General features: G+C 43.5%; 1 protein-coding gene across 7 annotated transcripts in view; it reads left to right on the top strand.

The window, feature by feature from the left end:
* Positions 1-7441, top strand: part of DYRK1A (dual specificity tyrosine phosphorylation regulated kinase 1A) — a 144290-nt gene extending 136849 nt beyond the window's left edge. For all 7 annotated transcript variants that reach the window (XM_043474721.1, XM_043474726.1, XM_043474720.1 and 4 more), the window contains one exon: positions 4145-7441. In XM_043474721.1, the coding sequence (XP_043330656.1) occupies positions 4145-4765 (621 nt within the window). In that variant the 3' untranslated portion in view covers positions 4766-7441. The remainder of the gene's footprint in view (positions 1-4144) is intronic.
* Positions 7442-11275: the final 3834 nt, after the last annotated feature.

Below are 11275 nucleotides of genomic sequence, written 5' to 3' on the forward strand. Positions count from 1 at the left end.
TCAGGTGGCCAAAGTATTGGAGTTTCAGCTTCAACATCAGTCCTTCCAATGAACACTCAAGACTGATTTCCTTTAGGATGGACTGGTTGGATCTCCTTGCAGTCCAAGGGACTCTCAAGAGTCTTCTCTTAACACCACAGTTCAAAAGCATCAATTCTTTGGCACTCAGTTTTTTGTAGTCCAACTCTCACATCCATTCATGACCACTGGAAAAACCACAGGCTTGACTAGACAGACCTTTGTTGGCAATGTAATGTCTCTGCTTTTTAATATGCTGTCTTGGCTGGTCATAACTTTTCTTCCAAGGACTAAGCATCTTTTAATTTCATGGCTGCAGTCACCATCGGCAGTGACTTTGGAGCCCCAAACAATAAAGTCTGTCACTGTTTCCCTATCTATTTGCCATGAAGTGATGGGACCTGATACCATGATCTTAGTTTTCTGAATGTTGAGCTTTAAGCCAACTTTTTCACTCTCCTCTTTCACTTTCATCAAGAGGCTCTTTAGTTCTTCTTCACTTTCTGCCATGAGGGTGGTGTCATCTGCATATCTGAGGTTATTGATATTTCTCCTGGCCATCTTGATTCCAGCTTGTGGTTCATCCAGCCCAGCGTTTCTCATGATGTACTTTGCATATAAGCTAAATAAACAGGGTGACAACATACATCCTTGACGTATTCCTTTCCACATTTGGAACCAGTCTGTTGTTCCATGCCCAGTTCTAACTGTTGCTTCCTGACCTGCATACAGATTTCTAAAGAGGCAGGTCAGGTGGTCTGGTATGCCCATCTCTTTCAGAATTTTCCACAGCTTATTGTGATCCACACAGTCAAAGGCTTTGGCATAGTCAGTTAAAGCAGAAATAGATGTTTTTCCGAACTTTCTTGCTTTTTCGATAACCCAACAAATGTTGGTAGTTTGATCTCTGGTTCCTCTGCCTTTTCTAAAACCAGCTTGAACATCTGGAAGTTCATGGTTCATGTACTGTTGAAGTCTGGCTTGGAGAATTTTGAGCATTACTTTACTAGCGTGTGAGATGAGTACAATTGTGCAGTAGTTTGAGCATTCTTTGGCCTTACCTTTCTTTGGGATTGGAATGAAAACTGACCATTTCCAGTCCTGTGGCCACTGCTGAGTTTTCCAAATTTGCTGGCATATTGAGTGCAGCACTTTCACAGCATCATCTTTGAGGATTTGAAATAGCTCAACTGGAATTCCATCACCTCCACTAGTTTTGTCCGTGGTGATGCTTCCTAAGGCCCACTTGACTTCACATTCCAGGATGTCGGGCTCTAGGTGAGTGATCACTCCATCATGATTATCTGGGTCGTGAAGATCTTTTTTGTATAGTTCTTCTGTGTATTCTTGCCACCTCTTCTTAATATCTTCTGCTTCTGTTAGGTCCATACCATTTCTGTCCTTCATTGAGCCCATCTTTGCATGAAATGTTCCCTTGGTATCTCTAGTTTTCTTGAGGAGATCTCTAGTCTTTCACATTATATTGTTTTCCTCTGTATCTTTCCACTGATGACTGAGGAAGCCTTTCCTATCTCTCCTTGCTGTTCTTTGGAACTCTGCATTCAACAAATGGGTATATCTTTCCTTTTCTCCTCTGCTTTTCGCTTCTCTTCTTTTCACAGCTATTTGTAAGGCCTCCTCAGACAGCCATTTTGGTTTTTTGCATTTCTTTTTCTTGGAGATGGTCTTGATCCCTGTCTCCTGTACAGTGTCATGCACCTCTGTCCATAATTCATCAGGCACTCTATCAGATCTAAGCCCATATATCTATTTCTCACTTCGACTGTGTAATCATAAGATCATGTGGTAGTTCTGTTTTTAATTTTTTGAAGAACCTCCTCCGTACTATTTTCCATATAATGGTTATACTAATGTATATTCCCATCATCAGTGTGTGAGGGTTTCCTTTTTTCTACATCCTTACCAGCAGTTGTCATTTGTTGTCTTTTTGAGAGTGACGTCTCATTGTGGTTTGGGTTTGCATTTCTCTAGTGACCAACGATGTTGAGTTGCTTTTCTTGTGCATGATGGCCATCTTTGTGTCTTCTTTGGAAACGTGTAGTCAGATCTCCTGCCCATTTTTAAGTCAGATTATTTGGGTTTTTGCTATTGAGTTTTATCAGTTCTTTTTATGTTTGGAGTATTATTAGCCTCTTATCAGATACATGATTGACAAATGTTTTCTCCCATTCAGGAGGTTGCCTTTTCGTTTTGTTGATGGTTTCCTCTATTGTACAGTAGCTTTTTAGTATAATGTAGTCTCATTTGTCTATTTTTGCTTTTGTTGCTTTTGCTTTGGTGTCAGATTAAAAAAATCATCACCAGGACTTGTGTCAGACCATCTGTGTTTCCTATAGGAGTTCTATGGCTTCAAGTCTTTAATCCATGTTGGGTTCATTTGGGGCTTTGGTGTAAAATGGTGGTTGAGTTTCATTCTTTTGTTATCTGGTTGTCTAGTTTTCATGACACCATTTAAATTAAGTAACTGATTTCTCCTCTGTGCTGGGTCTTCACCGTTGCACACAGGCTCTGTCTGGTCTCCCCGAGCAGGGGCCGCCCTTCGCTGCGCTGTGTGGGCTCCTCCTGTGGCGGCCTCTCAGTGCAGAGTGCGGGCTGCAGGGTTTGTGGTACCCAGTCTTAGCTTCTCCGTGGCCTCGGGGATCTTCCTGATCCGGAGGTCAGACCTGTGTTCCAGCATTGGCGGGTGAATTCTTAACCCCTGGACCACCAGGGAAGTCCCACGACACCCTTTACTGAAGAGAATAGCCTTTCTCCATTGTATATTTTTGGTTCTTTCTCATAAATTAACTGACTGTATACACATAGGTTTATTTCTGGGCTCTCTCTTCTGTTCCGTTGACTTGTGTGCTTGTTTTTATGCCAGTACCGTGCCGTTTTTAGTTACTGTAGCTTTGTAGTATAGTTTGGTATCAAGGAGTGTGATGCTTCCAGCTTTTTCTTTCTCAGGGTTGCTTCGACTACTTGGATATTTTTTGTGGATTACAAATTTTAAGATTTTGTTCTATTTTTTTTTTTAAACATGCCATTGGAATTTTGATAGGGATTGCATTGAATCTGTAGATTGCTTTCAGTAGTTCGGACATTTTAACAGCTTTGACTCTTCACTCTTAGAGTGAGCGTGGACAGTCTTCCACTGACTTGGTCTTCCATTTCTCTCGCTACTGTCTTGTTTTCCATATAAAGCCCTTTTACCTCCTTGGTTAAATTTATGTCTCGCTTATTTTGTTCTTTTTGATGCATTTGTAAATGGGATTGTTTTCTTTTTCTGATATTTTCTTATTAGTATATAGAAATGCAATAGGTTTTTGTGTATTGATTTTGTATCCTGTAACCCTACTGAATATATTATTTCCATAACTTTTCTAATGGAGTCTTTAGGGTTTTCCATATATAATGTTGCATCATGTGTAAGTAGCAGCCATTTTATTTCTTTATTTCCAATTTGGATGCTTTTTATTTCTCTTTCATGCTTAATTTGGATATCTGTTTTAAAAAGATTATTCTCGGGATTTGGAGAGTAGTTTGGTCAAAAGCAAGGGTGGAAGATGGGAGTTGATTTAGGAGGCTGTTGTGTTCGTCTAGGCAAGAGATGGTAGTGACCTTGGATAGAGTAATGAAGAAGAGATGCCAGATGTGAGTTCTTATTTTGGAGGTGGCTTTAGTAGTACTCGCTGATTGTTTCAGTGGAGGAATGGTTAGGCAGCTAAATGCATAGTAGTGGTTCAGTTAAAACAGGAAAGATGGAGAGGAGGGGCTCTAGGGTAAAGAATGTCTTTTGGACTGATCAGAAATAACCAGTTTTACTCTCTGGCCTTTTCCAGAAGAAGTTTGCTGACCCCTGGCATAAACAGTGCTCGCAAGGAAGGAAAGTGGCCAATAAAATATATGAGCCTGTTTATGGATATAACTTGCTAAAAGTTGCAGCTTTCATAATAAAATAATTTTCACTCTTGAAACATATCTGCAAGTTTGTGTTATAGAGCTGTCTAGAACATTAAAGTTTCAAAACCTTCTCTCTAATGTAAATGCTCATGTAGCTTTTGATTGAAGATTAAAGCTTGGAAGCGGTCCCCTGAATAAGTCTTTTCACCATCTGCTCTTGCAGGTGCGCCAGCAGTTCCCTGCCCCCCTTGGCTGGTCGGGCACCGAGGCTCCTGCCCAAGTCACTGTTGAGACGCACCCCGTGCAGGAGACGGCCTTCCACGGGGCCCCGCAGCAGAACGCGCTGCACCACCACCACGGGAACAGCGCCCACCACCACCACCACCACCACCACCACCACCACCACCACGGACAGCAGGCCTTGGGCAGCCGGGCCAGGCCACGGGTCTACAGTTCTCCGACAAACAGCTCCTCGACCCAGGATTCCATGGAGGTTGGCCACAGTCACCACTCCATGACATCCCTGTCTTCCTCAACAACTTCTTCCTCCACATCTTCCTCCTCTACTGGTAATCAAGGCAATCAGGCCTACCAGAATCGCCCAGTGGCTGCTAATACCTTGGACTTTGGACAGAATGGAGCTATGGACGTTAATTTAACCGTCTACTCCAATCCCCGCCAAGAGACTGGCATAGCTGGACATCCAACATACCAATTTTCTGCTAATACAGGTCCTGCACATTACATGACTGAAGGGCACCTGACAATGCGGCAAGGGGCTGACAGGGAAGAGTCCCCCATGACAGGCGTGTGTGTGCAGCAGAGTCCTGTAGCTAGCTCGTGACTACATTGAAACTTGAGTTTGTTTCTTGTGTGTTTTTATAGAAGTGGTGTTTTTTTCCAAAAAAAACAAAGTGCAAAGCTGCTTGAATCAGAAGGAGATTAACACACTGAACCGCTACAGGAGGGCAAAGCTGACTTTTTTTTTTTTTTTTTAACTTGAAAAGATTGCAAAGGGACAATGAAGTTTTTAAAAGAGCCATGTCCAAACCCATCTTCTCGGATAGCTCAGAGGCGTCCTCTTTTTGCCGCCCCCATTTTAACTTGCCACATCCCGGTCACTTAGTGGGGTTTTTGTCTTTCTATTCCGCAAAAGTTATTGTTCAGATGTTGGTCTTGCTCATTTGCCAACTAATTTTAAAATAAAAAGGCACTGCACATCATTTGCATACAGGGCCCCATGAGGGTGTTTTTCTCCCCCTTTTTGTTTTTCCTTTTTCTCCCCCCGCCTCCCGTTTTTGTTTTGTTTTTGTTCTGTTTGGGGTGGGGGGTGGGAAATTGGGGTTTTTAAGTCCTCTAAACACACTTGGGCACGGAAACGCAGTACTGTAAGAAGAGGGACCTCCAGCTCACACAGTCATCACCTTCAGCTGTATGGAAGGGACGGTTGTATCGGCGTGTGGAAGGCACAGGACGCATGCTGAGTGGCGGGATCAGCGCCCTCCTGTCTGAACCTCCTGAGGAGCAAAGCAGCACTGCCCTGGGATCCTGTGGGTCTCCCGTTGCCGAGGCCACAGAGAGAGAGGGACGGAACGTGACTGGTCTCCCATCCAAGGTGCACTGAGAAGCAATCAGCGGGTCAGTCGTGGCCAGTCCCGGGGAGGGCTGAGTGGTGGTCTTCGGGAAAACCTTTGGCCTTATGGATTTGGACTCGAAACTAAAAGAGCCTACCATTTCAGATGCAATCACTTTTGGACATGCTTTTGCAGACAGTCCTTAACGCTGAAAACACAGAGAATGGGTAATTCAAGAGGCCTTTCTTTTAAAACAGACTTTGGTGACCCACTAATTGTAAGGTATTGCAAGGTCACTTTGCGTGTGTCATAAAGTTGACTTCCTTATTGGTTGAAGGTCACAGAAGTAGTGGTTTGCTTTGATGGAAATAGCTACAGCTGTGTCCCTTCCTGCTTTTTACTTTTTCTTTTGCTTTTTCTCGGCACGTGGTATCTCCACCATTTCTTCTGCACAAAGATGTCTTCTGTTCATCCTGAACATTTTTAAAAAAAAAAAATGCAGAATTTTATGTGACTGCTTTTTTGCCTCACAATTATGCTGTGAATTTTACAAAAATTTATTTTCTTTTTTGATAATTTATTGTACCAAAGCTGTTTTTATAGCACATAGATGTCTGTAACCAATAATGTAGCAGTTCTGCACTTTGACACAAGGTGTAACTAGACCATTTTTAAATGTCAGTTGAAAATTATGGCTGTACTATTGCTTAAACAAAACTGGAACTGTTGCTGAATCCATAGCCAATACATTTACAGCAGTCTGTGTACTGAACATGATAGATTGACACCTAACTCAAGATTACAACAGCTGTTACATCCTCAATGTGTTCAGGCTTCTGAAGGTAAAGGGACACTGGATCCAGAAGCTATGGAACCAGCAGTTGATTCTTGTATTCCTGATTAACCTACTTGTAAACTTGAAAGCAAGACCTCGATTGCACCAACAGGTCCAAAACACGAGCAGAGTAGAGCAGAACTCGCACGCGTGACCTGAGATGAGCAGGCTGGTGTTTTAACAGGTGCCTAGTTTTGAGATTATGCTGCCTTAATGTAACACAGTCTGGCAGTTGCTAAATTTGTGTTCCCATTTTAAATTGACCAATTTTATGGTGTTATACTTTTGAGCGGTTGAATTGGGAGAATGAAGATAAGAAATTTACCTGTCCAGGATCAAAGAAGCCTAGAAAAGAAGCAGTAATCTACCTCTGCCGATAACCCTGTTCAAAACAACTCAGCAGAAACACCACGTTACTTTTTATTGGTCAATTCCATGTGGCTGACTAGGTCAATTTTTTTCTGAACAAAAGCAGGTTTTTATATGTAAAACAGTGACAAAAGACAAAAAGGTTTAAAACTATGTGAATGTGAATGGAAACTTGGGAATATTCGTTTTTATAAAACCACAAAAAAATTTTTTTTGTTGTTAATCAGGAAATCCATATTTATTTTGTAATTAAATGTCAAGCCTGTGGATGATTTTTGAACTTGGTAGTTCATGAAGGTTTACAGTGAATAAAAGGATGTCATCTTGAGTCTAGCAATATCAAAAGGAATTCAGTAGTTACTGCTGTTTAGGAATATGAGGTGAAGATATACGTGGGTCAGGTCATTTTTTTTCTGTGCTGGTTGCCACATCTGAGCAAGCACCAAAAAAAAAGCAGTTTTAAACCGCTGTTTGCATAAAGGCAGCCGTCAGAGCCGACGCTCCTGCATACTGTGTTATGTTGCAGTCCAGTTTTGTGCGCTTTCCTACACGGTTTGGTTACAGGGCTTCTGTGCATTGTAAACATAAACAGCATGGAAAAGGGTAAATACCTGTGTGCAGATTGTAAGATCTGGTCCGGACTTGCTGTGTATATTGTAACGTTAAATGAAAAAGAACCCCCCTTTGTATTATAGTCATGCGGTCTTATGTATGATAAACAGTTGAATAATTTGTCCTCAGACTCTTTACTATGCTTTTTTAAAGATTAATTTAAGAAAAATGTAAACATAGTTTTTAAAAAAAAAAATCTTCCTATGCAATTAACCTGGTCCAGGTAATGGTCTGGTAGGTATACCAACTAGAAGTTTGAAGTCAAATGTGTAGAAAGGAAAATCATAGTTACATCAACCTAGGCTTCGGAATCTTGAAAAAAAGTAAAAATTGGAGGTTTAACAGACCATTTTGATTTTTTAAGATTGACTCTTTACTGTATTCACAGGTTCTGTCTGATTGAAAATGCTAGTAGTTTATCATGTTGTGGATGGCGTAGGAGTTAGGTGGTTTTCTCTAGGCTTTGACCTGCATGGAAACACGAAGAACTACAAATCATACCCTTCCTCTTTCCCCAGATCTTTGGTGGACGTCTGTCAGGGGCTTTCGTATACAGAATCTTAAGATTCCTGCCACAGTGAGTTAATTCTCACCAAACATCTCTCTTTATGAGTTAGCCTGTGTGAGTATAAAGTAAGGTAGCTTTCAGAAGGCAGAAAACTTAACTGTAAAAGTTGAATGTGATTTCGTTAAGTTCAGATTGACTATATAAAGTTGCACCTACCACATGTGTGAAAGGAAAACTTCCTTTAGTGTTTTTCTTAGGGTGATGAGCATTTACTTACGTAAGTGGCACATTTTATGTCAGACTCTAAAAAACCTAGGCTTATTTTATGAATACTAGAGCTACAAAAAAAAAAAAAGTACAAGTGACATTCATTTAGGCTGCAGTAATCCTCTAAGGCCAGCAAGACGACCACTGCGTTTGCCGCGTCACCCTCTTTTCAGCTCCTGTGTTGTTAAACTCAATTACAGTAAGTTATAATAAGGAAATACAATGCGGACAGAGCAAATGCTACATTTCCTGTCGGTCCCCCAGTTTTCTCTTGGCCTGCCCTTGCTAGCTCTCAGAACACGAGTTCAGGGACTTCCCGTGTGGTCCAGTGGTTAAGACTCGAGGCTCCCGATGCCTGCATTCGGGCCCTGGTTAGGATCCCACCTGCTGCCCTGCTCAGCCGAAAAAAAGAGTGTGAGTTCAGTACTCCTTTTAAAATGTACCTCTAAGTGAAGGGTAATTGCTTTACAGTACTGTGTTGGTTTACGCCATACATCAACATTCATCAGCCGTAAGTGTACACACGTCCCCTCCTTCTTGAACCTCCCATCCCACATTTCTCATTTTTATGTCCATTTTTGTCGTGTGGCCAAAGCTAATAGGTCAAATGATTCATTTCAGATAGAGAACTTGGTCTTCTTGCCATGTATTGAAAAAAAAAAGTGTGAAATTTTTTTTAAGATTAGGGTTGGGAGGATAACCGACTTTGGCATACTGAGACTGTATTCGGGTTCTCAGACTCCTGCTTGGGATGTCTGCACGTTGGGACGCTCTTGGTGTTGGGGAGGAGCAGAGTAGATGATGGCATTTTCTTAACCGCAGATCTCCCCTAGACTTGTTTCCTCGGGTAAAAACATACCTCAGGTGATTTCTAGTGCAAAGAACAAGAAAGCCCTAGGAAGATAGCCTGTTCCATTCTTCATCACCCCTCGTGACGTCGGCACGTGGCCTGTGTGTCCCCCGAGAACCGTCATGTGGGTATCACCTGGGCTGTCACCCTCTACTAGTCATGTCTGCCTGCCCCTGTGTGTAAAGCACCCGTCATACTTTGTAGAAGATTCGTTCAGATGGTAAGTGGCCCATCGGTTGGTGCGTCTGTCTTTCTCTCGGGCGTCATGTACAGTCAAGATCCCCAGTTTCACCCTTTCACAGGAAAACATGATGGAAGGGCCCAGGTGTTCTTCCATCATCACCTGTAGGGATAACATTCACCTCAACACAGAAGGGGCCGGAGGTGTTTGTCATCAATGATTCTCCGGTTTATTACCTGAAATCTTCAAAGAGAAAAAAGTTTTTCTCCAACTAAAACACAGCGATTTAAATACGTACCAAAGAACTAGGTAGAACCCCACAGGTTTCAGTATCCGCTTCATTGCCTGAAAACACAGAGGTTTTGTTCTTTACGTGACAGAGGATGAGATGGTCTGATGGCATCACCGACTCAATGAACATGAGTTTGAGCAAACTCGGGGAGACAGTGAAGGACAGGGAAGCCTGGTGTGCTACAGCCTGTGGGGTTGCAAAGAGGCACAACTTAACGACTTCACACCTTGAGGATATGACATTTTTATTAAAAACAAGGGTTGGAATAATCTGTATGTTTCAGTCTTGGCATGTCATGAACTAACTGCCACCTGCAGCAGAACTTGGGGATGCTGCTTCCAAGGGGTAAGGACGAGCCTTCAGCTCGCTTCCTTGGGCCTTAACTGGTTGTCATAGTCCAGTCTCAAGTGGGTGCTGGGGAAGCGGAGTCCAGGAGTAGAAGTCTGGTTGGGGAGTAAAGCGCATTTTAAATGTGGGGCAGGAAAAACGGGTGGCGAAGCTCCCAGTGAAGGATGTGGGAGATGGGCCAGCAGAGTGCACCCCCACTCTTGCGAAGGCGGTGCCCTTGTGTGGCGTCGGCGTGGCCAGCCACTTGCTCAGATACAGACAGACACGGGAGTTTTCAGACTGCAACACATGGGAAGGCTGCGTAGGAACTGAAAAGTGAAAGTGGGGTCGCTCAGTCAGGTCTGGCTCTTTTGTAGGAATTACATACATGTTTGTCTTAAAAGACCATAGTTAATTATGTTTACTGTTGAATTTCAAAAATTGTAACTTTTGAATTTTTTTTTTTTATGGTTTTCCATTCTTGTAGATTCTACTCCCAGTATTGACTCGTTAACTCATATCCTATCATTGCCTCAGTAGTTTAGCTAAAGCTGCCATCAAAGGGGAGGATTCGGAGCCAAAGGGAGGAGAGAGGGGCAGACTCCAGGCACGCGGCCGGTCCTCCCCGGGCAGGGCCAGGGAAGCCGGCCGAGCGGCTGGGGCCTTGCTGCCCAGGGAAGGGAGGAGACGGCCGAGCCGCAGGGAGGTCTGCCGGGAAGGGACGGCTTCCCCAGGAGAGGGTGGAGTTGGTGAAGGTGGAGCTCAGCTGGTGAGTCGGTCCCTCTTGACTCACTGCTGTCTGGGAACGCAGTAGCTGGCTTGGCAAGGGCGGGGCGCGTCACCTCCTTGGACACGGAGGTGACATGATGGTGTCCCATGGTTGTTTGTATTGTTAAAGATCTGAGGCATAGTGTTGTGAAACAGCAACCCCAAGGAGAAAGTTTCTGTTCCGTGTACATCACAGGCGAGCCCCGTCTGTAGAACCAGTGACACGGCCCAGGACCCTGAGCTTGGGGAAGGAGCTGACTTCATGAATTGTCCAGCAAATCTGTAAGCAAGATGTAGGGGGAAAACTGATTCTGGTGAACCCTAGGTGATCTTAATCAAACTGCTAAATCCCTGCTCATCAGCTTAAAACAGGAGCTTTTAATCCCGGCTGCACATCTGATTACTCACCTGTGCGTGCGTGCATGCATGCATGCCAAGTTGCTCAATCGTGTCTGACTCTTTGTGATCCCACAGACCGTAGCCCGCCAGGCTCCTCTGTCCATGGTGTTCTCCAGGCAAGAACGTTGCCATGCCCTCCAGGGGATCTTTCTGACCCAGGGATCGAACCTATGTCTCTTAGATCTCCTGCTTTGGCAGGTGGGTTCTTTACCACCTGTGTTGATCACAGCCCCAGTATATTTGAGTCAGGGAGTTGGAGTTGGGGCCTGGGTCTGTGTTTCTAAGGTGTCTTTACAGGATGACCTGAAGATGCATGAGGCTAACCCAACAGGAGTCTGAATTGAAGACCATTTAAAAATAGTTTCATTACTG

The sequence above is a fragment of the Cervus canadensis genome, chromosome 7, assembly GCF_019320065.1.
Source record: "Cervus canadensis isolate Bull #8, Minnesota chromosome 7, ASM1932006v1, whole genome shotgun sequence".
Lineage (NCBI taxonomy): Eukaryota > Metazoa > Chordata > Mammalia > Artiodactyla > Cervidae > Cervus > Cervus canadensis.